This window comes from Gymnogyps californianus, chromosome 12, assembly GCF_018139145.2.
Source record: "Gymnogyps californianus isolate 813 chromosome 12, ASM1813914v2, whole genome shotgun sequence".
Lineage (NCBI taxonomy): Eukaryota > Metazoa > Chordata > Aves > Accipitriformes > Cathartidae > Gymnogyps > Gymnogyps californianus.
The window spans coordinates 15,057,068-15,084,780 of record NC_059482.1 but is presented as its reverse complement, the minus strand read 5'-3'; the positions used below and the strand labels follow the sequence as shown (position 1 = coordinate 15,084,780).

Sequence of the window (27,713 nt, the reverse complement as noted above, 5' to 3'; positions counted from 1 at the left end):
CATTATTCATTGCTTGATTCTTATTTGAGTTAAATTATATATGCCTAGTGTTACTTCAACGGATATAATTTTGTAAGACTTGTATATTAAAGAAATAATCTTCATTTATTACAGTGTAAGAGAATAAAACCATAAAAAACCCAACTAAGCTGTGAGCAGGACAGTACAAATGTATCAGTTAAACCAGGCTGAAAGCTGTAATTTTTTCCTTATTTGGGCTGTTTTAGGTAAGGAACCCACTATTACTAAAACTTCCGAACATTCAGAATTCATAACATTTTCCTAAGCTCAATCTTTCTTTATGTTATAGGTAGATAATTCAGAAGCAAATGAAAGTGAACATTTGAACAAACATTACACTCAATAGCTTTTTACTGCTGTCAGCTTGGGGCCTTCCTAATATTGCCTGTTTCTGCATTAATACCAAGAACTATTTAAAAAAGAAAAGAAACAAAATTACCTACATGACCTGTACACCCAGACTAAGTAACCGTATTCAAGTGGGAAAGGAGTGGAGACATCAAAACATTAACAGCTTTAAATAACCCATCTATACATAACAAAACCAAAAGAATGTGGAACCCCTTTTTATAGTAAATAATGGAGACTAGAAGAATGGCAGTAGACATTATAATTCAACACTAAAAGGACCTTCATTTTGCTAGAACGTAGAACAAAATGTTTTCTTAACAAAAATAGAACTCCAGTAGTATTGTAATGTTGTCTCTTTCCTTGAAGACTCTTTTCTTTAGCTTGAGGCCTCATGTTGTTCTACAGTCTACTAAAGCAGTTTCATCTTCTAGTAATAGCTTTCCATCTTGATCTGTTACAATCAAAACGTCAGTTTAGATTCAGCACCAGAATATCTGAACAAAAGTACGGTTTCATGCAAGTCCCGCTGCTTCAAGCAGGTTTTTTTTTATTAAAATGCCCTTCAATTCTGGAATATGAAAGCTGCCAATAGTAAGAAATGGCTGTGAAAGCAGACTGGACTGTTGGGTTGATTTACGACAGTGAATCAAACTAGAGTGGTCTTTCACACCATCTGTTTCTGCGTTCTTTTATCCGTTACCAGTCTATGCCTATGGAGTATTCTGCTATTCTCCTGTACTATGCTTCCACTACATATATACTTTTCCCCTATATATTGCATGCATCTTGTCCCATTTTCTTGTTTTCCTCTTTTCACTCCCCCTCCTAGACTTGGTGGATCTGTTTAGGTGACCCCCAGTCCTACTTTCAATCCCTAATTTTCCCGAATCAACATCTTCCCCTCATCCATTTATTTCTTTTTACACTACTTTTTTGGACGCATGCCTGTTTATAAGTCTAGAGGTTTAAACTGTTACCATGTGCCACTAGACCAGTTCAAAAGTTTCTAACTAAATTAAATGCTACTGAGAATTGACAGCCTCGGAATAGCAAATATTGAGATCCATGTTCTCTATGGATCAACCCTCTTTTCTCCAAAGTACAGGTAATTGTTCCAGCATTAGCTTCCCCTCCCCACAAAGGGTGACAAATGCTACCAGGGTTTTTTTGTTTGTTTGCTTTTTGGTTTGTATTCGTTTTTTGCATAAGCCCAGAGATCAAACCTCAGTTCTCATAATGCCCCAAACACTTTCATTACTTCAGCTTCACAGCTATAGCACAGCCTTTTCTCGAAGCCCACTAGGAAGAGGCTTTGCATCAGGCGATTTAATATTTTCATAACATTCTTTTCAAAAGTAAATTTTGATAAGGCAGATGTACCTACCCATCATGAGTATAAACAAAATGTCGGAATTGCCAGATGTCTCACCAGCTTTTGAAAAATAATTCCTAACACAGAAGTTGTCATGGCTAGGAATTTAATGGATAATAATAAAACTTAATGAAGGTCTCATCTTTTTGTCAGGGAGACCAAAGAAATGATGGATGACTGAGAGAGACAATATGTACTTCTATAGTAAATTTATGGAGTATTTATTTGTTAAACCAAAATTTCAGGTACAGAATTTCAGGACAAATACAGTCAGAGAGAATCCATTTTGAAATATATTATCAAGAAAACTAGTGAGCGAAAATGGGCTGAGAAATGACCAAGGCAGAATGGAAACAAGGATATTTCTTTTCTCTCTGTTTAAGTACTTCTCAGGTGTTAGCGGCAGTCATTATCTAGGGTAAGCATTTTTCTGAATAAGCTAGCAAGGTTTTGGTACATCCGTTATCCTCACAAACTTACGAAGCCTGAAATGCGTTGCCACGTTCTCTATTTTCGGTTTTACTTTTTTCTGTGTCCTACAGACTTCCGATACAGACAATGGCACCAGCCACGTGATCCTGATTTCAGAGGGAGAGACTCGGACAGTGATTTGTTCCACAACTGGAACTTCAGGACTGATGAACCAAATACGTTCATTATACTTCCCCCAGACATTCAGAACTCATCACTCTTTGTTTGAGACAATCTGTATAATTCGAAGTTAGACAAGAGCTTTATGTACCTGATCCACAATCAAACTTCAGGTGGTGAAGTGCACATCCGTGATTGTGGATCACCTTACTTGTCTGACAGTTTCCTGCAGCTTGTTAAGCCTTGTTTATGTACAGTGGGACTATTTTCAAGGTTTTTTTCAGAGGAAGGGTCCAGATGTATCAGAGAGAGAGGTAAATAGGCACCCAGTAATCATATAGATTTTTATTATGACTTTTGACAAGTTTACCTACAATTGCTGATCAACGCATTTATCATTTAGAGCAGCATTTGTCACAGTCTCTTATATTTAAATGTATTTCCAGGACAAACAGCAGTGGATAACTTGAAGCACATATTCAATGTAGTAAAGTGCTCTATATAAAGTACTAAAAATGACTGAACAACAAAGAGGCCACAGTAGCGCTAAGAGAATGCTGAAATGGACCCGTGTGGCCTGTAGCTGCCGTTCGTCTTTGACTGCTGGCTTCACGTGGCGTTGACAGCTACCTGAACACATGCGTCTCAGCTGGCGTCAGCAGTGAGGCTTAGTACAGCTAAGGGCTAAAAGGGCCAGCCTTTGAAGTGAAAGATAGGGTAGTCCGTTAGGAGACTACTCGCCTGTACAGAAAAAGGAAAATCTGAAGCCTTCACAGAGGATGAAGGGGATTCTGAAGGCGTCCTTCATCCCAGTAATTTTTGACCGTAGATTTTTAAATATGCTGAGTTAAAGGGGTAAACCAAAAAGGGTTTAAACACCAAACTTCCTGGATATAGTCAACTCAAGGGACTTCTAAAAAAACAGTTACAGAAGACTGTATAATGCCTGTTATAGGGGCTACACAATGAAATTATATGATGGTTTATGCCTACTGTCTTAATCCGTTTCTTTGACTATTGCTCATTTGCTTGTTTCTCCGTCAAGATTCACTTAGTCTACTGTGCTATTAGTATTACTAACATTGTATTATTCATTCATTATTCTTTGAAAGCGGCTCAGGTAGTAAGCCTACTCAGATAATGTACAACATCTGGGCTTCAGTGTTTCACTGAAAGCTCTAACTAGGCATGTATAACTGACCAGTGTCAGCATGTCTTCAATTTAATTAGAATAACACAAAAAGGTAGATAACAAGCTTAAGGAGATACAAGTCTAATAGCTTGATACAAATTCCTATTGTTACAAAAGAAATGTATAGATAGATAAATAATTTTAAATGCAGAATTCCTTACTTTGACAAGTTCTTTTTGAGCCCATATCTGAATCGGTTCCACCTGCTGGGGGGTCTGAGTTTGGATTCCATAGGTGTTCAGAAAAACTTGTAGGCTATGAATGAAATAATGACAAATTTCATGACAAAACACAGAATAGTCTTAGTTTGAACAATTATCTTGGCAGCAGATACACAAGTAGCAGTATTATATTCTACGCTTTCTTGAATACCTTTAGCAAATTTAAGACGTCTGTTGTTCAACACTTTCCTAATATATACATTCTTAATAAAAGTAAATACATACCGCTGACTTTCTGCTATCAGGGCCACATGTACTACCAAATCATTTTCTAAAGGACCCTAGAAAATAATAAAAAAATATTTATTAGCATTGCTAACTAAGCGTTTGTTAGATATAGCATGAACAGGGACAATGTCTATTTAAACAATTCACGAGTATGACAGACATCACTGCATTGCTTTTTCTTACGGTGGGAACAAATTGAAAGAACAACACAGGACTAAAACTTGTAAATCTCACAACTATGGGAAGACTGTCCTATCAATAATACTTCGCAAGGTGCATTTTGGACAATTAATAATAAATAGGTTTCTGGTAATCATTTCCACTGTTTGGTTTGTTGGGTTTTGGGGGTTTTTTTAATTTAAAAAAAACATGTAGGAAAAACATTTTGCTTCATACAAAAATTTAGAATTTATACAATTGATGTATTTCCTTTATGCCTGATATGACATAACGTTTTGATACACGTTTTCGTAAAGAATGAAATAACTCAGCTATTTGGGTAACCGATACTACTTTAAAATAATGAACTGTTGATTTCAACCCTTTACTCTAAAACATTTTAATCAGACAGCTACTCTTTACAGTTATGTGAAAGATATATTACATTTTACAGGAGATAACAGCATTTCCTTGCGTTCTTTATAACATCGATAGTTCATGTTTGAAATAAATACTAGCATTTTACATCAGGAAACCATGCAAAGAGGAATGAATTGAACATGTTGGGTGAAATCATTGACTCGACTCCCTGGGTCTTGAAATGGCAATTCACCTTTCTTTTCACTGGCAGCATGCATTACTAGCTAAAAAATGAGATGTCTGAGTTATTCCTTGTTCATTTCTCCTCTGGCATTCAGCGACTGTAAAATCAACAGAACTAAGAGCAGCACGCATTTTCATTCCTAAAGTGCTTTTTGTCTACTTTTGTCTAGAAACCACCACAACATGAATGACAAAAGTTAAATACATCTTCTATCAATTGATTCTATAAAGATACGGCATTTTCTGTGAAGATAGATGGATAGACATATTGATTTAGAACAAAAAGTTCAGAATGACGCTTGCTTGTTCAGGCACCTGTGAGCCTTGATATCAAGTTAGATCTTATGGATCTGCAGAACAAATTCTTGATCACGTTTTCCCAAAAGTCTATCAGCACTACATTTCCGCTAAAAATTCTGGAGCTTTTGGCACACGAAATAAGTTTGTGACCAAAGTACGTGCACAAAGAGACCAGATTAAGAAGTCAGAAGTTCAAGTGACATTAAAAGATTTTCCTCCTCAGAATAAGGTGATCATGCTATCAATTGCATTTATACAAACAGTAAGAAAACTCAACCAATTCTCTACCATAATCAGTGCATTATGTTTATAAAACAAAAAGCAAAGACCGCACCCAGAAAACGACGGAGCCCCCTCCAAGACTGTGTTGATTTCTAGACAGCCTGTGATCTAACTTGGGGAGTGGTCTTTAAGTTAAGGCTCAACTTAATTATTACTGTATTAATGACAAACTGAGTGGGGCTGTGTAACCATAGACTGTAAGCTGTACATAAAGCTGTGTATTCTGCATCTCCATTGAGGTACGTCCTTCTCCAATACCAGTACTAATGCCTCTCAGACCCAGACGTACCCAATGACACAACTCATTTATAGCAGCCAGCAAGTGGTGGTTCTGACATGGGCCATAACTAAACAAATGCACCTGCAGCACACCTGGCACAACACAAAATCTGTGTGAAAAATAGCTAGATTTTTAAAAGTATTGTGGAAAAATATAACTATAATTGCTGTACAACTACAGGATTGCTGTAATATTAAACAGAAAATTACTTTCATTGTCATTCAACATGTCAAGGCCTGGAGGATCACAAGTAGTGGTCTAGAGAAACACAGATCAAAATAAGAGATACAATACTCATGAAAAAGTATGTCACCCTTTTCAGTAATGATAGTGATATACAGCATTTGCTATATATTAAAAAAAAAAGTGGAAAAGCATTAAACTCCTAAATATTCCACTAAATAAACCTTGTTGTTGTTAAGAGTTCCATTTTAATGTGTTTGATTTCACATTTGTCTAATAATGCAAGCTAAGGTGTTGTTCACACAACATCAGTCATCGTCTCCCCAAGACACTGCAACAGACTCCCCCCACCCCAGGTTCACCCCTCTGCCTGGCGTTTTCACATTGGATAGTGGGCAGGAGGATCTGTTTCAACTGTATTCTGCATGCTGTGCAAATGATAAATATACCCCAGTGTTTTCAGAAGATCAAGATAAAAGACAGATTAGTTGTTCTCCCCCCCCCCCCCCCAAAATCATCGTTTTTAACAAGGTTATAAACCGCTGGAGGCAGGATAAAGGGAAAAATCCCTGACTCCATTCCTGGCACGAGCAGAGAAAGCAGCTCAGTATTAGTCTTTTGCTGCACTCTCACTGGACAGATGCTATCACTATATGCCTTTCTGCACACATTCCCAGGAAATCTCAGAACTCTGAAAAAAATCCATTCATTTTGAAGATGTGAGAAAGTGGGCACAATACTCAAGAACACCGATTAAAATGGTACCTACTGGGCTTTCCAAGCATATGGAGCGAGATGAGGAAAACAGAAATAGCATGCAACAGAAAAAATTGTACTTAACCCAAATAATCCACCTTGCTGCTACAAAACTACAACTGAACTGTTACCAAACACATCTGCTTCTGGAAGCATCTAAATACTGCTGAACGATTTAAGGTCAATGCTACTAACGCACCACACTTTTAAAATGAAATACAATATGGACACACATGTGCCTTAAATTCTAAAATAACATTTAACCATTTTAGAATTGTGTTAACTGTGGTAGACAATTGTATGAAGAGAAATGAAAGCAGGAATATGCTCATAATTAACATTACAGAACAAATCATCCAATATGATACATCTCTCTCAACCATCAAAATTAGACATGCTCTAACCCTAAACATAATTTAGGTAGCTGAAAAACCTTAATATATCTCAGTCTACCTACACTTAGTAATTTTAGTTCCTTCTTTAGACATCATCTACTTCCCTGAAAATAAAAAAATAAGCAGTCTGTCATTTTGACTGTTCTCTTCCCAACATCACCAATGGGCATTAACCTTAATTTCCAGTAATATATTTCAAGTTAACCCAGAAGATAAATTAGTCTTACTTTGACAATTTAGTAAGATTATAATTTGTTGTTAAATATGAAATTAAATATAAGACAGCAATAAATCAGCTTTCAGATGCTCCAGTAAAATACAAAACAAAACCAGACAATCCCCCCCCCCCCCTTTCTCAAATGTTATTGTTACTATACAGGGCCTCTTATACACTAAATTCTCCCAAAACAGAATGCAACAACCGAAACTGTGTTACAATATAATCTCTCCTGGATATGGAGACAGTAAAAAGGAATAATAAAATAAGTTCTTCTAAGGAATCCAGTTCTAAAGAGTTATCCCCACTGAAACAAAATGCCCTGCATCTTCTTTCAATAAAGTGAGCGGAGCATTGATGATTCCATTTTCTTTTTAACTCATGAATGGGATTTAACCTGAAACACTACTGACCATTTAGCATTACAAAGCAAATTATTAGTGCAAAGGAGAACCTCTCTGAATGCTGTTACACTTCATTGTGTTTTGGAACACAGACTAAAACAAGCAGAGAGAATCCTGCTCCAGCGCCACACTGGCGTTTCCCCAGGAGCGAACACATGGAGACCTCGTCCTGAAAATGAAAAATAAATTTTTGGGGGGCATTAAATTAGGAGAGAAAACACTTCCTTTTAACTATAAACAGACAAAATTAATATTTCAGTATTAGTGGCCATTACGTTTTTACTATACTGCTCATTTGATTCCATAGTTTTCTACAACAAATGAGATTGTCCTCTTATCAGATTTTCTAGGTTGAGTGATGCATTCACAGCTGTAGTTATATAGTTACATATATAGTTTTCATAGCAATTTTGCCTTTGTAGGTCTATATTACCTTACTTTCCTTTAACTAATTCTAGAACAGTCTTCACTGGTGCTTCAAAACTATAAAACTAAGGTTGAAATATTTTAAATACTTTTCATTGCTTGCTTAAATCTACACAATTACGTGGGCATCAGACGTATTTTTGTAGTGGCACCAAAGTCACAAATAAACTAAATTAATCACATTTTTCAATGGCAAGTGTCTATAGAGATTATAGTCAATGCAATGAAAATATGAAAATATGCCTACATAGATAATGCATTTCTCTAAGAAATACTTCCTCAGCACAAGGCTTCAAAGAAAAATTAAAAGCGCCTTCTTTTTGGTACATCACTTTCCAAAACACTGTACCTCAACAAAATTTATATACAGAGGCATCTGAAATTTTTACATATCCTTGTTTACTCCTTACAGGAATGAAATTTAATAAGAGTAGAAATACTTTTCTGTTCAATTTAATTTAATAGTTCTTTAGCTATATGGAAAAGAGAAGGCATCGTTAAAGAGAACAAACTGCTTTTGATTTCCAAAGACATAATTAAGATGTGTTGTGTTCTCATTTCGTATTTTATTTTTAGTCATTTTCCTAGCACTTTAAGGCAAATACTAAATACTGATTTTGCATAAATTAGCTCAGTTAGATAAAATGGCATAATCAAATATTCCAACAAACTGTTTAAGCAAATTTAAAATGTGGATTAAAAAAAGTCAAGGTCAAGACTCTCAGCTGGAACTTGAAGTTTGCTGACTGCAACTGCAAGACCTTTGCTGATAAAGCATATCTCACTCATGTTGATACATCTGCGCATCTGCCGTTCATTTTTTAACCTTCTCTTAATGATGACCAATTTGAACTAACATCTGTATCAACAAACATTTTGCCCTGATACTAATTTAATAGTAAAAACACACAAAGTACAGCAGCACCTCTTTCAGTACAAACAATCCCAATTAAATTCCACAACCACCTGATTAGCATTGCAGGGACACTAACCATTCTGGTCACAATCTCTACATTGCCGCTCAGAGGCTACAATGACAAAGGCCTGATGCCACAGTCATCTAGAATTTCCACTAATTCAGAAGTGCCTCTCTTTCTTCTAACCCACATTGAGAAGCACGTGCAGTATCTTGGATAGTTTCATCTTTTACACATCAAAGAGAAGCATGCGCAGTCTTTAGAACAAACCATCATCTTCTTCAAAGTGTACATCTGTGGCATATTAAAAGTTATTGGTTTCAAGAATCAAAGAAAAAAAAAATTCGATGGGCTGCATAGAACACTGACTCAATATAGGCTTCTTCTAATGGCACTCCTAAAAGGGCACGTGATATCGGCAGCTCACAATTTCTGTAGCATTCATAATCCCATGATGCAAGAACAAAGAAACTGGGAACAAATGAAGTCACTGAGCTTTCATTATCTCCTATTAACACGGCAGAAGTGCTGCACTGTGAACAATGAAAGTCTCATTATGAATGAGACAACACCCAGGCACTTGGATTACCTTGGTAACAGGGAACAGTAGGAAACAGGTTTTAAGCAGCATTTGGATACAACAAGAAAAACATTGTTCACTTCTGATCTTGGAATAAATCTTAAGATAAATGCTTCATATTTTATGCTTCAATAACAAATTCACAATGCTGAACAAGGAACTTTTCAAATATATATTCTTTATACCAAGAAATAAAAAGGCTGAAAAACATCTCTTAGCTACACATTTCCATATGTACAGTTCTTACCTCTTTAATAAAAGAAGTCCCCTACATATAGGCCATGTTTCTGTCTTGTTAGCCTATCTACTGCATATTTGAATTACAATGTTTCAAGCACTCCCCATCCCTGGGCACTCACTCCTGTGCCTTTAAGCCAAACACAGGAGCACATGTATATACCATGCACACCAAGGAAGAACCTCAACCTTGTAGCCCTTAGGAGCTCTAAATATAAAAAATATTAATACATTGAAGTGGTGATTAATTTTAAGGAATAAAAAAAGGCAGGGTCATTCTTGCCTTCCTGACATACCTTATAACTCAGAGAAACATACCTATCTATTAGCAGCTATTTACTCTTACATTTTATGTATCATTTTGATTGTACCACTGAATTTGAAGGCAAACACGCACCACTTCCCCGAAACTGCAGATGTTATAATCTTCCTTTTAAAAGCAATCCTCCATCAACTAAGAAAATGTACATACATTTAATATTTTCCTAGCACTTCAACTGCAGTATTAGAAGACCGTATATAACACGTAGATGACAATTTTCAGTAAAAGTATTTTAATACTAAGCTTATGCTTACCTGATTTGAAAATCTCATGCTAACATTCCGCTGATCTTGTGGAGGTATATAACGTCCAATAGGGTCAATATCTTTAGGACTTACTAATTTGTCAGCTGAAAGTAAATGATAATAAAAATACAGAATGACTTGAGTACTTTCTGCAGCTTTTGTGAAGGAGGCATGCAAACGTATTTTACGTAGTCAGTTCTGCTGCTCTAATCTTTGTTTTAGATCAATGATTTACAGATCAAAAGGACATTCTGCAAAATTATATTAATTTTAAAACTAATGACTCAAGCATCATTCTTGCTACAGCTAATTATAATATTGTAGTATATAAAACCAATTGTTTATTTTTTCACAGAGAAGTGTTAAAAGAATATATGCAGACAACAGACTCCACAACAAGTCACATAAAAAGCCCTCAATCCACAACCATGGAATTATTCTAGAGCTTTAACTAGAAACTCAATGGTTACCAGCAAAAACTTTGTAGCTTTGAAGAAAAGCAGCCAGCCTCTATCTCAAGGTAATCACACGACTACAATCCTGAAAGGGACAAGGGACTTCAAAGATATCTCTCAATACGATATCTCAAGAAGAAACTGTAAAAAAACCCCAATTAAATATATTTGAAACCTAGCAATTTCTACATGGAGTTTTTTACGGGGGGGGGGGGGGGAACAAACCAAACCTAAAATCCCATTATTTTAATCTTCTCCTGAAAAAACATTAAGTACTCCAATAAAAGTATACTATTAAAAAGTTTCAACAAATGCCTTGAATAAAGGTTCACAATCTACTGTGAGCTATTATGCCCTTCAAATAAGCATTCTCCTATCAAAATCTCATTTTGACATGAAACTGTCCAATCTTTAATTTCTGCTACAGAGCAGGTCACAATGCATTTTCATTTCTCCGATGTATAAGCCAACCATTTTGCACATACTCTTAAAAAGCTCTACACTAGGAAATCAGCTGTTAATCTAAAAGAGAAATAACTCGTGACTCCATTAGCTTAATTCAGCTACAACAGAAAACCAACGCTGTCTTGATAAGAAAAATGTTCCTGAATTCTACACCGTGTAGTAAATTAAGACAGCAGTTTATAAACTCAAAATATGTCCTGGCTCAAGCTTAACAGTGTTAGGAAAGAACAGAGAACAGAATAGACAGTGCAGTGGAAAGAAAACGCATGGGCAGACAATGAAGGACACTGGCTGGGCAGTTCCCCGAGTAAGCCATGAAGCCTGCTGCTGCTAGGAACTACGCCAGCGACTGTCAGCCACTACATACTGGGACCATCTCCTGTCCTCAGCCTTCTGTTGAGAGAACGCAGCTTGACTCCTGCCAGGAAAGGACCCTGTTCCCCTGCTCTGCAGTACTCCTGCAGAGTCACAATCTATGTACAGGTGGTTATGTTAAAAAAACAAAAACAAAAACAACAAAAAAACCCAACACCCCTCCCCCCCAAACCCAACAAAGCTAGATTATGAAAAATTACTATGGACAATTTATTAATATACTGACACACAAGTTACCAAACCACATTTTAAGGAAATCAGTCATCTGAGCTTCAGTCCAGTAGTACTGCTGATGCTATAAAATTGATCAACCAAATGATTGCAAGATCAACAGACTCTGCCTCATAGTTCTTAAAAGCAACAGCGGTTTCCAGAACAAGCGTTCTATTTCCACTGTTTTTTACATTGATTTACAGTGCTCAGTAATTAAAATATACAGTCAAAATAATTTCATATTTAAAACAACTATACCAATAGACTAATATAAAATTTAAGCTAACTTTCAATATTTACAATTTTATTTAAAAGAAGAATCTCAGTGAATATCCATCACCATTACCATAAATACAAGTGTATCGGAATGCAAAAGCAGTTTTCTTTGTTAGCTCATTATTTACATCAGCAACACCTGACAACTTTTAATCCATTTGGTCTATACTCTAAAAAATATTGCTAAAACCTCATAACTTAGTTCTAGACAGCACTGAATCCACAGAACAAGATATAAAATTATAAGGAAAAGCACAGGAAAGATAAGAGAGAGCTACTAAATGAAAGACTAAACTGAGAGAATTTTCAGTTGCGTAAAACAGCTGAATACTTGGCATTCCTTTCCCTTGCTCTAAAGCGGGGACCCTATCATAAAGGCTCTACAAACCTCCTCAACCAGAGAAGAAAGAAATTCTATGAAAAACTGCATCACCATCTGCAAAATGCATGCTTTTTTTCTTCATAAACCATTTTTTGAGTTGCATAGGCATGTGGTGACCTCCAGCAGCAGTAGGCAGACACTTTCATTGCCTCTGTTGTTCAGAGCCTTTACAGGCAAGATCAAAATTTTGACTTCACTACTTCTGTTTGCCCCCCTGTGGGAGGCAGCAAGATGTATAAGAATTGACTCAGTTTCATGTTGCTGCATTTAGAAAAATTTGGACCACAACAGGCAGACACTAGGCCCACAGAGAGAAGAAGAATCTAAAAAGGTTATATTGTATGCTTGCCTACACAACAGAAGCAAGGAGGCTGAGCAAATACAAATTAATTGCTACCCTTGAGGCAACACAACAATTTCTGGAATGGACGATGAAATGGGAAACCAGTACCTTCCCAGAAATTGAAGTGTTTGGAGTCAGGCTTCCACTTAATTAGCAACCACCAACAAGCAAAGTAACACACAAAGACTTTCACCAAAGACAAGATTGTTATTCAGGTAGGTTTTCACCCAGAATGGAGCAAAATTAAATGCACCAATTATAAATCAGTACAAATAAATGGAGTTCCTGATATAACAATCACTGGTGAATATATTTAGCTTTGTGATAAAATTTCCAGACCCTATGTGCAAAGGCTATGAAAGAAAAGGGGAAAAAAAAAATTTTTTTAAAAAGGGAGGGAGGAAGAAGAGTAGTGAATACAGTGGAGAGAAAGTTTTAAAACAATAAAGGAAACAGTTACTAATAACAAAATTTCAAAAAGAGATTTAGCACAATTATTTAAAAGAAAAGTCTAAGAATGTTCAGCAAAGGAAAGAGTTGAAACAAAACAAAAGAAAGTTATGTTACTCAAACAGCATTGAGCAAACAATAACTACTATTTATTTAACCAGCATTCCTCAGGTATAGAAATACACAAATATTAGTACAAGATGAATACTAGCAGAATTACTACAGTATTCCTGCACACACATTTGAGGATTACTTGGCTAACACTAAGAGGTTAAAGTTTTTTTTCATCAATGGTGAGATTGCCTGCATTTACTTTACAGTGTTGGCTAAAAAAGGAATTATGCAAGGAATACAGTGAAACCAAACAGGTGGAGCACCAGATGGACTCTGTTCCTCCATACCTAAAGATACAACCACTGTTCTTGCCAAGTCCTGAGTTTTTAAACTCCCCTTCAATCTTTCTCATTTTTACTACCAACAGCTTGTTTCCCTTTACAGTGTTCACAGAAAAAAAGCTTTTCGAACTCAATCTACTGATTACCAGGTAAATGCTCAGCATGTTAAAATATAGTAATATATCTTTCTCCTAAAAGAAATATTAAGGAAAAAAAAAAATCTTAACTGTGAAGATTTTTCTGGCTTAACTGTTTTTGCATTAGCCTTTGAATCCTCTCAAGTGAGAGACCAAGAGGTCATTTGTGACTGAAATGCACCAACCTTCAGTGGCCAAACTTTGAAACGCACTTTCAAATGCTCATCTAGTCTCTTCTATTTTAAAGGAAGGGCAAGAATAACACAGACTGAAGAAAACATTAACTTTATCTGAGACTGCAACTATTCAAAATTTAAATTTGTCTTGCTTAAAGCAGTAAATAATTTGAATTAAATGCTATAGATCACTTACAAACATCACTGTACAGGTGCAGCTGATTTAGTTAATCCAGAAAGTGTCATGTTAATATATTTTGTCATGAAGAAAAGGAAATAAGAGGGAAAGCCAGGAAAAGAAACAGCAAAAGAGAAACCTATCATGTTTAGAAGATTTTCAGTATTCTATAAAATATTCCAGTAAGCTTCATAGTACGCTGCATGCAGCATAAAATTTTAACATAAAGAATAAAGAGCAATTTTTGCCTATCACATATGTACCAAAGCAGAGGACACACATGCCACCCACAGTCCATTCAAAACTCAAGCCAATGTGTTTGTTCAGATTCAAGAAAAACATTAACAAGATAAATATCCTTCACTTCTGACGAGTCAAAACCTGATAGAATTTCCTCAGCCTCTTACCCAGGAGTTTCGCAATGATGTAAACTGCCTGTCCCCACAAGAAAAACCTTCCATCGTGTCCACTGTTACTAGCAAACCGTTTCTGACTGCCAGGGTTCTTCTTTTCCAGTTCAACAAAATCAGCTGGCACGTAGTAATACTTGGGTACAACAGGACACCCTATGGAGTTTTAACATAAGTACAGTAAGTAAATTCTACTTCCCTTATTATTTGATTGTAGTCCCCTAATAAAGCCGAAGTGAATTCAAAACAGGAAAAATTATACCCTAGCAACAATTTGATTGAACAAAAAGACCGTTGTCATTCATTGTTATCTCTCAAAACCACAAGCAGTGTGGGAAACCTAGGGCAATATTAAACCACTTTATTTTTCACCAAACATTTCCACAGAATTTCTTCCCAGAAGACATACATTGTCTGTGTAGCACCTTACTGTGCAAAAAGAAAAAAAAAAAAAAAATTTTTTTTTTTTTTTCACCTAAAGCAAAATGCAGTACAGATAACAAACCATAACCAAAAGAAATGAAAGCTGCATTAGAGTGAAACACTTGGGGCTTTTTCCCCCCACATTTAACACCAGCTCAGTATCAGACAACTTTTTAAAACTAAAGTCTTGGCCAAAAGTAGTCAAACATTAAATTAAATGAAAATTATAATTTTTTGCAGGTATGCAAAACCAAGTTAAAAACAGCATTTTAATTTTGAAACATCATGAAACAAAATGGCATAGCTTCTTCACTGGAAGATAGCATATCTTGTATCTAGAATTATGCCACAAGTATTACTGATCATTGTGGATTAATAACCTTTATTTCCACACTTTTTAAGTGGACAAGAGTCAGGAATTTAGAAACATAATTACAAATGATTGACCTAATTATATGCAATACAAAAGGAAATTAATATGCTTTCTGCAAAATTAAATTTCACCTTAATATTGCTTTAATTTTGAATTTATTTGGATAAAGAACAGGTGATAAACAGAATAAAGTTGCAGTGTCTGACTATTTGCTTAGACAAAAAAAAAAATACTGGCAAGAAGCTGCCAAAAATTGAAAAGTGAGAGTTATTAGAGATAGACTATTCAAATGAGTGAGGTATCAAAACACATCCAGAAATTTTAAAATGAGACATTCATGATGACATTCAACAAGAGGAACCACAAGATTAATTTAGTGTCCATGGAATTTCACATACTCATTAATAATCAGAAAAAAAGCAATGATCAGCAAGGTCAGAAAATTTGCTATGCAAAGAAAATCTGGTAAGGAAATGTTTGTATTTCTTACAGAAACTAGTTCACTTCCACAAGTATTCTAAGTTTAAAGAACAAGTCAGACTAAAATATTCTGCATCTACTTGTGTAACTGTACCACAGATGTCAAGAACAGGTGACTAAAGATGCTGAGTTTTAAAATTGGATTGTCAGTATATTGAAGCTTGTTCTGTTCTCAGGCCATTTTTTTTTCCCTCCCACTCAAACTTATGGTCTTTTTCTTTTTTTTAACTGAATTTTGGATGGATATGCCTGTAGGCCATCAATAGCCTTGTCTGCAGTTCAACCAAAATTCTGGAGTGCCCAATTTAAGTAAGAGAACTTTTATATTAAAATAAACATGTTGTCACTTTCACTGCTCTACGCTAGAAACAATTGCATATGCATATACCAAATTATTTTTTAAAGCTTGTGAAGGTAAGTGACAATGAACAATGCAAGTAATTCTCAACTGTATCCAGGTGGAACACTGAAACAATCTGACTGTTGGCAGTTAATATTTTCCTGCAAAGTCAAAGTGAACTTTGTAAATAATGAAGCATAGGCAAAGGAGGGGAGAAATGACTGGGTACAGTGTAAATCTTACATTTATATCAGTAGCATTTTTCCAGACAACATTACTTTTATTATCACACTTTATGATGCAATGTATCTACATGAAAAGAGATTATTTAGTATTAGTATTTTGCCATCAGGAAACATAGTGATATTACTACTTCTCCTTCGCTCTGACTGCAATATCCATTAATAGGAATGTCAGTATTTTAATAATTTCAGATAAATAAAAAGCTACAGTGTTTTAGAAGAATGATTATCAGATAATACCTTCAGATGTATGCTGAAGCAAAGGATCCAGAAGATCCTGATATTCCTTTACTTGTGCAGGATTTCCTCTAAAAACTCCTAAAAATAACCAAACAATAATTGATTTAATGGAAGAGATAACTTTTTTGTGAACTTAATGTTCATAAAAGAAGAAGAAAAAAAATCTAGTGTTTATTTTTCAGTGGGGTAGTGCCAACACACTAAATGGTTCATGAAAAGTAGAAGACTAGAGTGCAGAACCTCACTTACTACTACAGCTAAATCTCACAGGGATCATGAATCAGCCACTCTTATTAGCTTAAACTGAAATCAATGGCACCTTACATGGGATAGTAAAGCTGTGAACTTAGAGGCTCAGGAACTGGACACAGACAACCAGCCCAGCTAACTGTAAATAACTTCCTTAATTATAGCAGAATGAAGAAGCAGAGCTTGTGTGTCAGTGGGGAGACAAACAGGCTGGTTCTAAATCTCTAGGACAGAGTTGCAAATTGATCTAGAAGTGAGTTGCCTAGAAATCCCAATAAATAAATATGAAAGGAATTTGAAGTAGTAAATTGAAAAATTCCCCTCCAAAGATTAGATGGAATGTTTACATTGATAAGTTATATAGGTATTATATCTTCATATTATAGAGGTTCAGAACTGCTGACACACCTTGAGATATTAAACAGAACAGTCAACTCTTTATGATGCTGCTTTTGGGGAGAAATTGGTAAGTTTGGGAGTACCAGTACCTTAAATGTTTTTCTAGCAGAACTTACTCATCACAAAATGAACCTGATGAATATTAACATGACCAGTGTTCAGTTCATCAAAAGTTCTTACATGAAAAGACATATCAAGAATACTAGAAGCATTTCTGTTCATCAAGGAAAACGTGGATGAACTTGACAAGTCACACTGACATTTTAAAATAGAACATTTTTTAACATTTAAAGGGGAACAAGTTAGATGAAAACTTTTCATTGTACATCTTTCACTCATTTCTTTCCATGGTTTTCATTTTCAATTACCATATTCTTCTGTATTATTAAAAATAGCTGTAATGTTTCCCTCCTTACCTTATCCTAGAAAATTACCATAATCCTCCACATTCAACCAGAAATGTAAAAAAGCTTTCAAATTTGTCTTATCCAAAAAATAGTCCTATTGATTTATTTAGTTCAATCCTTTCCCACAGCTATAGATGCATATCTACTACACAGAGAGTCCTAAACAATTTCCTTTTGAGAAAAATCCCCACAGGAAATTAATACTAAAGCAGCCTTTTTGTATTCTTAAGAAGGGTGAATTCTGAAAGGCAAAAATAAGACAGAAGTAAACCACAAACTCATCCACTGAGAACAAATATACCAGAACATCTTTATTAGAAAAAGTTTAGAATTTTTTTTGTTAGATATGTTTGTATTTATGTATATGTACAGATGGATTTATGTGTATGATATGTTTAGATACGTTTGTTGTTGTTTTTTATGTTTAAGTTTAGATATCTTTTTTGATATATGTATCAATATACATATATTTTTAAAAGTCACAAAAACTTATCTTTTATGTTATTTTAAGAATATCCAACAAATTATTCTACTGAAAAGCCAGAGTGCAGTAGAAAGCTGGAGTTTGACTACTGTATAGAGATTTCTTTCTTTCCACGGCTTTTCAATGCTCTATCCAAAAATAAAGCTTGACAAGTGTTGTTCATTACATTTTCAAATATTCCCAAGTATATACACAGGAAATGAAATCACTTGCCAAGAGAAACAAATGCAATGAAAATTTGCACACAAAAAAAGGTGTGTTTAACTGACACACTGAACTATTTCAAAACACTTGGGCACAGTCATGACATAAGAGCAATATGATATTCTGACTATTTGTAATTTAGTCTTATTGGCAGATGCTGTAGAGGATAAAAAGATGCATTTATGTGATAATACAATTGCTTTTATATTAAGAATTATCTAGTGAAGATAACAGTTGGGTAATAATGACCATCATCCATGAGGAATAAAAGTGTTCTCAACACTACTAGAAAATGCATAACTAATTCAGTAGTATCTACTTGCTAGAGCTGTTTTAACTCTCCATGTCTTAAAAATCCTATAAAGCTGTCATTGCCAAACAGAAAAGTTGATGAGCTAATTAGTTTGTCTTATAAAAGAAAATATAAGTAAATATATAGTTACTTGAATACGTTCTGCTAATCTTTCAAAAAGGAAACGATGAAAGAAATTTTGCTGATGTGAACAAAATCGAGGGATTACGGACTATGATTTACAGGCCTCTCGCCTTCCTTATTTAATGGAGCACTGTCCCACTGGTATACAGGTAACAAAATCCAGCTATCAGGAGTTACCTAGATATTCAGTAGCTTAATATACTTTGCTGAAAAGGCTTTCCTTTGTACTCTGCAAGTGTGTTGCATGGGCCAACAGGCTTTCAGCTGAACCAGTATTCACAATGTAGCAGCTTGAGTTTTTTTCAACGTTTTCATTATAAAGACATTCAACTGTAATCTACTCCTCCTATTTCATTGTCTTTTTGCAGTTTAAGTCGCTCTGTATACACTTCAAATTTTGCATTAAGGAAGCTTGTGGATTTGGAGATAGGTGCACAAAATCTACTAACAAAATTGTTCTATTTCATGAAATTGTGGTACAGGAAAAAAGACAAGGACAGTATGTCCAAAATATGTATTTTTTACTTTTTCTTTGTAATACAAGAAAAGTAAAATGTTTTCTTTATTCTTCTGCTAACTTCAGTTAAAGATGATTATCTTTCTTTTCCCTCCCAAAACTTCGAGTGGGCAGCACTAAATGTCAGTGCCTTTCTCCTCAGTTTTGGGCATCACTCTGAAAAATGTCAAGCATTCCTTTAGAAAAATCAATTGTGAAACTTTATTACAGCTTCAAACAAAATATTTTAATCTGTGGGTGGCCACAGAGGAGTCTAGGCAGACAGCAGATTTCTATGCCCCTCACCAGCTTTATTTGAAAACTATTCCACACACTAAAGGGAAAAAAACCAGATGGCCAGATTTTCATCCATTTACAAATTCTTTTTGATGGCTGTAACCCTTATTCATTTTGCTTTTCAGACTTTTGTTCTGTGTGAGTTTTAGCTTCTATCCTGAAATCATCCCTTGAACTTTTCTGGTATGTCTCCTATCCTCAAGACAAGGTCTAGGTAGTGGTATTTTTGGTGTTGTTGTTGGGTTTGTTTTGTTTTTTTAAATCAGACTAACTGGCTACGTGGAAAAACGTGGCCAGGAAGCACAGGCATTTCAAAGAGAAACTAGGCCTTTTCTGGTTCGCTTTCTTCTCTTCTGAATTCTGTTTCAATTACCACAGAATATCCAACTTGAAAAGACCTGCTGCAACATTGAGGTTGTCAATGTGTTCTCTCTTCCACGTCCTTTTCTCTCATGTGCTGCTGTGAAGTTCTGATATACTGTGAAAGTTTTTAAGGCTTAAAAGGCAATGCAGGACTGAATGTCACAGATTGAAGCTTTTAAAAAACCCTTATCGAGTTATATTCTAAAAATAATTCACATTAAAAATGCTGAAATATAGGGTGTTGAGTGCTTGGGTTTTTTTAACCCATGAGGCAGAACTCTCAATGAGATATTTAGTGTCACTGCATTATGGTTTATTTTGGCAGGACAGGAAAATAATGTTGTATCTTTCCTCTCAGGGCTCATCTCTGTATGCCTTTAAAGGACAGGAATGTAAAGCTGTACTTACCATCAATTATCATGAAAATAAAAAACAGAGGGAATTCACACTCAATGCCATCAAAAAGCTGAAAAGAAGAAAAATTAATCAGACATTTCATCATTTTGGTTTAAGGAAATGTATTTGAATATCCTATTGAATAATTTCAAAGCAACAAAAGACAAACATGAATGCAAAAACATTTTAGTACATCAGCTTTTCGTTTAGGTTACAGCTTCTTAATTCTGTGGGCACTTTAACTGTGCCTTTACATATGCTGTGGCTCAGTCTCAAGCAGACTATTTATATAATCTATGTTTTCTTTTCCACAGAGAAATTATTGGGGAGGAAAAAAAAAAAAAAGTAACTTTTCATTTAGATAACCTTTAGTGATAAATACTGTGGTCAAATGCAAAAGTGTTTTCTATACACTCAGACTGTAGTCAGCTGTGAAATTAAATAAAATGATAAATAACTTCCTTATTTGTTATGTGAAATCAACTGTACCCTAAATGTAAATGGAAGCACATTCATTACAAAACAAATCAACAACTAACTTGCTGAGTTAGCGATCTCTCAAAACTGCACATGCCAAATGACAAAATGCATCTCCTTCACTTGAAGCAATTAGGAATTGCTGTGCAATTCAAATTGTAAATACTGAGGCGGGGGGTCCGTTTTTGCTTTCTTTTGTTTTTTTGGGGGGGGATTTTGTTTTGGTTTTGTTGTTTGTTTTTGGTTTTTAAGTACTGCCTAAACATTTTAGAAAACCAGAATCTGTCCTTATATAGGCCAAGTATTCCTTTACCTTAATTTCTGCTGGTTTATAATAACGTCGTGTTTTGTCCTCCAGCGCTGTTCTGTATCCATCTCTCAGAAATCTTTTAAACCCGTATTTTCCTTTCAATTTTCTAATAATTTTATCTAGTGTTTGACTGAACAAAGCCTCATCATCCAAAGCAAATGCAGGATAACTAAGACAGGGCAAAAGAGCTGCATCAGTATTCTATAGAAGGAGAGGGAGAAATAGCACATTACAAATTTAATTAGATCTCTAACAATTATTTGATGCACAAACAAAGACTGTTTAACTTACTAAGTGAAATATACATTTGGAACATATCTTATCTTTATCAAAATCGTAGTACTAATATATTAAAATAGTGTGCAAAATAAGACTTCTAAAGATGTATAAGGATAAACTACTACAAACCCAATATTCGGATATATGATTTAAAAGAGAACCCGTTTGACTGAGAAACTGACCTACTTTACAGTTGATAATTTGCAGGGATAAGTGAATACACTCTAGAACTTTGTGGTTTTAGAAACAAAAAAAATCCTCCAGGTTATTCCTGGAAGAAACACAAACATTTGGGTATCCTATGCTCAAAAAGAATCACAAACATTTTATAAAAGGTGCAATGCTGAGAAGTAACTATGATTAAATCATCTTTTCTGAAAAGCTATTTCAGGAATATTCTTCAGGTGCTGTAACAAACAAGCCTATCTGATTTACAGTTAAGGTGATAAGGGTATAATTTCAGGAAAAAACATGAGTAGCATTTCTCAAGAACCATGTGTAACTAGCATGAATTAAAAACACAAGCAAAATTACTAACTAGTGCATCACCACTACAGGCAAGCTTACAGAAACACAAAAAAGTAGTTTTAATTCTTATGTCACATGCTATTTTGTTATTCCTTTCTGCTGATATATCTAAGATATTCAACCATTTAAAATACCGTATTTTTGCCAATATCATTGACGTGAACCCATAAAAGGATAAAAAAGGACACAAAGATTGCTTCTACAGCGTAACTTATGAAACCAGCTTCTGTTGGAATATTTCAAGTCTCCAGGAAATAACAAACAGCAAAAGAGTTCTCAAAGACCATTAAACTATAAAAAAGTAGCTGACAGTGCCTTTTATTTTAATTACCCAGTATTACAACTCTGCTATAATTCTTCTACACGAGTAAACTATTAATGTTGAAGATTAATAGTCTGTTTCATGAACAAAAATGCTATTATATCCCAGAATGAACAAAAAAGCAGAACTCTTATCACTCATTTTAAATTACTGATTTTCAAAAACCAAATCTACCTTTGACGCTAGTACTGAAATAGCTTTTTTTTTTAATTAATCTATACTTATGACACTTAGATTTACTCACTGAGGAAATACTTATTTGTATCAGTATCTCATAATAACAAGAAATCCTCCATATTCAGCAATTTATGATAAGCCAACCTTAAAGGCTTCTTTTCTAGACAAAAGAATGAATTAAAGCTAAAATAAAGTGTATCAAAAATGCAGGCACTGAGTGTATAGTGGAAACTAGGCCAAAAGAAAATCACCAAGACTGCAAATCCTACTTAAGTTACTGCAGTTCATTATTATTTTAAATTTTATTTTTAAATTGTTTAGAAATCTACCAACAGGCTACCATTTTAATCTAAATATTCGTAAAATAAAGAATGCCATCATAATTCCACTTCAGAGAAACAACTACATCACAGTGACATTTAAGAAGCAAAAATTTAACATCTTCCCAGCAAATTCATATCTTTATTAAGCAGAACATAATGGCCATCATAGAACAAAGAATTATGTTCGTATCCATTTATTTTCTCCACACTCTGTTGAGGTGAATTTCATTTAATTACTTACATGAGACCTTGACTCTCGGGGTAGCAATGAACAGAGAGTCTGTCTGTTACGGTTATGGGCATCAAAATCCACAAATATAACAGACCAAGAGCAGCCCTGTAAACAGAACATTAAATTTATTTAAGGGGAAGGGAAGAAAGGTTAGCATGTCCTAGTCAAACTAACTGGTTCTTTGTTTTATTTAGGTTATGTTGTAATAGTCTGGTAGCTAGTAATTTCAATCAGAAAATGTAACACAACATCAAGTTGAAAACATTTTGAATTTTCAAATGTATTTAAATATAGCCAAAATTAGATGGTTTTATCTACTACTGATTATGAATTATATGATTCATTCAAGCTATGAACTCTTCCATTAATTCTTGAAAAATAATGACTGTATTAAGGACAAACAAAAAAGTAGTTGTCCCTCCCTGTGACTGCAGGAAATGTTCCAAATAGTGATATTGAATATTTCATTACAAGTCAGAACACAAATAATTGGATATTCACCTGAGGTACTGCTTTGGAAAAGGACTTCCATAACAAATAAAAATGACCTGCTTTTCAGCTACTGTAAGGTCTATGTTATCAACATCTGCTCCTTAGCAAAACCCATTTCCTAGTAAAATTCTGTAATTTTACACTATCTCTCTCTGTCAGCTTTTTGATACTTCCTGAAACACTCAGAAAAATTCCCATAGCTGAGATACTGTTTAAACAGAATCAACAGCATTTAAAAGTATTATCAGTAGGCAATCTCTTGGAAAGTCAATGCAGTTTGTTAATGAATGGCTATCTTCACATATGTTGTAATTGATAATGAATCTCAGTATCACTATCCCATTGGAACACACAGTCAACACTGAACTCATTCTGTTACTGTCATAAATACCATACCATACCATAAATTTTCATAAATTCACCAAATTTCTCCTAAAAAGCAGTCCGTTTCCTTGGTATACTATTCTCTTAGGAAGACTGTTCCAGAACCCACCCTCACTAATTATTAAAAACTTTAATTTCCAACTAAGTTTCTACACAACTAGCTAACCACCCTCCTTTTTGTGCCAGTACTAGCATCCATTCATTTGGCTTTCCAAACAACAGAGACTTTTCCTTACTAACTCTTTAGCCGCACTCTAATTACACATAGCTATCATACAAATACTCAGCTTTTGCTTTGCTAGGCTAAACAAAACATGTTTTTCCACTGTCCTCACAGAAAATCATCTCTCTGTTCTCTTAATCATTCTAGCAAGATATACTGAATAGTGCTGAGATAAGAATGTACACAAATAATCACATTTGCTTTGATGATTTGTTATTCTACTTTCTTAATCCAGATTCTGATTATTCACAGATCTGTAAATTCATCTACAAACTCTGAACACAATCTGTCTACACGTGTGAACATGCAGTTTCAAAATCTGTGCTTCAGTAAAGGATTCTTCGGGGATTCAAAAGCAGACTAATTTGCATTTCATAAACCCACAAGGATCTTGTTTTACAAATGAACTATTGAAAGTTTGTAAAGTTCTGTAGTAAGGACACCTTACAAAGGCTTGATTTTTTTTTAACATACAATTTTTTCCACAAACTAATATAGGACATGTAGCTCATATACAATTGATTATACTATGACTAGGTTAAACTTGAAATGGCGTTCATCTTGTCGCTAGCAGTCCCATTTTAGTGCATACATGGATGCACCATGCACTTAATTCATTAGTTCATTAACTCACATTGCCAGTAAACACACATCCTCTTATGCAATTTTTTTGCTGATACATAGTTTTTTTCTAAAAGGTACTGTAGCTAAAATGGAATTTTTACATTAATGATACAAATTCTAAGCTATTTATACTCTGTGATACTCTGAAACCAGAGGTTTGGGTTAACCATATCAAGCCCACAAAAAGATAAAATAAGTTACAGTACTTTTAGTAGTCATGATTTTACAGTGATTAAGTAAAAACACAAACTGAAATGCAATCAGTTCGCACTGCATTCTAAATGTAATTAAAAAATAAAAAAATAAAAATCAGGCCCACTTTTACAGTTCTTCCATACAAACTTCAGCAGAAGTTAGGACGATACAATGATTTCAGAATCTGGCTACGATCAATGCACAGTTAAGGATTATAATAGAATTCTTATGCCAATGTCATACATATTAACTACTTCATATAGATTTATAACTATTGTTTCAGAGATATACAATACATTGGGAACAAATTTAAGAAATTTAGCATAGGACATAAAGCAAAATAATGAGAAACTAAATAGCTTATTTATCTGTTATATTAAAAATTCTCTTCTCAATGTGTAAATAAATCTTTTACTGAGGGAATGTTAGGATTACAGCTTGACTATTTTTATGCTTATAACTCCCACTTTTTATTAAATACTTCTGCTACGATGGAGATGAAAACGAACAGCATTTAAAAACTATGAATGAATTCCTTTTTACATTAAAGCATGTAAAATTCAGATTAAACAAAAAGCCAATCATTTTTCAATTCATAATTGTTCTTTATTGTATCTGGCACCTAGAAAGTAGAGCAAAGAATGCAATAAAAATATCTGAACATCAGTTAAGCAGTGGTTTGTTACAGAACCAATAGTAGTACGATTTCTTACAGAAATACATTCTTTTTTAATGTTTTCTAGAATTCGAGGATGGAGGGAAGGAACAGTTTAATGTGTATATCAACAGTAAGTGACCTTTATTTTGTCTTCTCTGGGTGCATCCATGAATGCACAAGGAAACTGCCCTATCATGATACACTCAAAGATACATAACACACATGCCTGCGTGAGAGCCCAACTACAATACTACATATCTGTATTTATTAGTCTCTTCCAGCATCCACTGTGTGAGTGGAAAAATCTGCATGGAAAGGCTGAGCAGTCTGTTGTCCCCAGCAATGATTTATGCAGGTTGCACTAGTGTAGTTGCAGGTGCAAACAAGTTTCTCTTGAGGGGCTCAGCAGGATTTCTCAAAGCTACTGGAACACAGCTGGAGCTAGAGCACAAAGGCAAACTCTGCCACAGACTGAAGGTCAAAATGGTTTCTGTTTATGCTAAACATCTTGGAAATAAACTCTCAAAGCATTTAAACTGGTTTTCCTTCAGCAATTTATTCATCCATTTCAGAATTTAGTAAAAAATCATTTGGAAAAAAACCAGCAGCCGCATTTACTGGTGCTTGAGACTGTTGGGAAGGTAAAGATTGTAGATAAATGTTTTTTTCTGAAATACTGACAATGTGTGTATAATGTCTGATCATTAAGATCCTTACTAGCTCCTAGTTCTTAATGCATAACATCATTTTAAAATGTACATAAAGTAAACCAAAACTAGACCAAATGGCTAAGTCTTTTTGAAACAGTGCATTTGTGTATGCATAAAGAGCACTTTCATACTTCTCCACTCACAGGCAAACAGCCATCAATATTTCCTGAGGAGTGGATTCTAAACAGAGCAAGTCTATTGTACTACAGTACTAGTACGAATATATAGATGCAAAACAAACAAACAAACAAAACAAAAAACCCCCACCACTAATAGATATCCACAAAAATTGTAATGGATGCCTAAGTCTACACCTTGTTTAGAAGGATCTCCTGTTTTATGCCCTAAGACAAAGAAGGATCTAATAATAGTAAGTGGTATAGCTTTTCATCAATAGATAAGACTGTTTAATAGATTGTACTTCTATGTCAGTTGGTTACTATTTAAACTAAATTGTAACTTACGTTTTTCATCCCAGGCATCTGAATAGCTCTAAAAAGTTTTAGTTTATCAGTTGTTTTTATGTGAATAAACTACAAGGAAGAACCTTCTGTCCAATAGTGATAATAATTATTTTATATGACTGTTTCAATCCATACCTTCCATTTTACCAATAGAAAAATGGAGACACAAATAACTAAGAATGTTTTAATAAATCAAGCAGTACAGAAAGGAACTTGGAATGTAATTTGGACTGTCTTCCAGTCACACCTTTATAGCTGACCTAGCTTATACTCATTAGCTCACACAAAGAGCACCTGACAGTTCCCCTTATTCACCATTTACCATTTTACCATTTATAACTTCTCTCCTTTGTACTATTTCCTTTATGGCAAACCAGTGCATTTAACCAAGTTTCTTGAAGTTGAATATTTGAAACGGACAAATATTACAATCTGGAAGTCAGCTCCATCTGACTTACAAAACAAAAGGAGAGCACAGGTATTACAGAAAGGAAAAAAAAAAAAAATCCTACCCTGAAGCCAGCAAGAATATACAGAAACTGTACTCAAAACATATACAAATAACACTTCAAGTCAAGTTCACAATATAAAATTATCAAAATGCAAAAGGATCATCTACTGCCTAACTTCAGAAAAAAAAAATGTAAGGATAAAAATATGCTACTCATGTAAACGCATGTCATTTTTTTAAACTAAGTTTCGAATGTTACTCAACCCTAAGAAGAGATAAAGCATGTTTCTCATCAATTAATGTTTACTTTGTATGAAATACAGACATTTGGGCATGTGAGCAAGGTCCATCAGTTACAAGTCAAAAAGGATGAAAGATTCCAAGAAAACAGTGCAATATGGAAAGCTTTACTTAGCGTACTGAGCTCACCACTTTGTGACCAACCTATACTCCCTTCCACGCAATTTAGAGACAAAACTCACCACCAAGTTTTATAAC

General features: G+C 34.6%; 1 protein-coding gene across 5 annotated transcripts in view; it reads right to left on the bottom strand.

Annotated features, from left to right (window-relative positions):
* Positions 1–27,713, bottom strand: part of PHKB (phosphorylase kinase regulatory subunit beta) — an 83,688-nt gene that overhangs the window by 24,807 nt on the left and 31,168 nt on the right. For all 5 annotated transcript variants that reach the window (XM_050903857.1, XM_050903854.1, XM_050903858.1 and 2 more), the window contains 8 exons: positions 23,024–23,119; positions 21,157–21,354; positions 20,379–20,436; positions 16,636–16,713; positions 14,535–14,693; positions 10,292–10,386; positions 3,974–4,029; positions 3,689–3,782 (listed from right to left, as the gene is read on the bottom strand). In XM_050903857.1, coding sequence (XP_050759814.1) covers positions 3,689–3,782; positions 3,974–4,029; positions 10,292–10,386; positions 14,535–14,693; positions 16,636–16,713; positions 20,379–20,436; positions 21,157–21,354; positions 23,024–23,119 — 834 coding nt within the window. The remainder of the gene's footprint in view (positions 1–3,688; positions 3,783–3,973; positions 4,030–10,291; positions 10,387–14,534; positions 14,694–16,635; positions 16,714–20,378; positions 20,437–21,156; positions 21,355–23,023; positions 23,120–27,713) is intronic.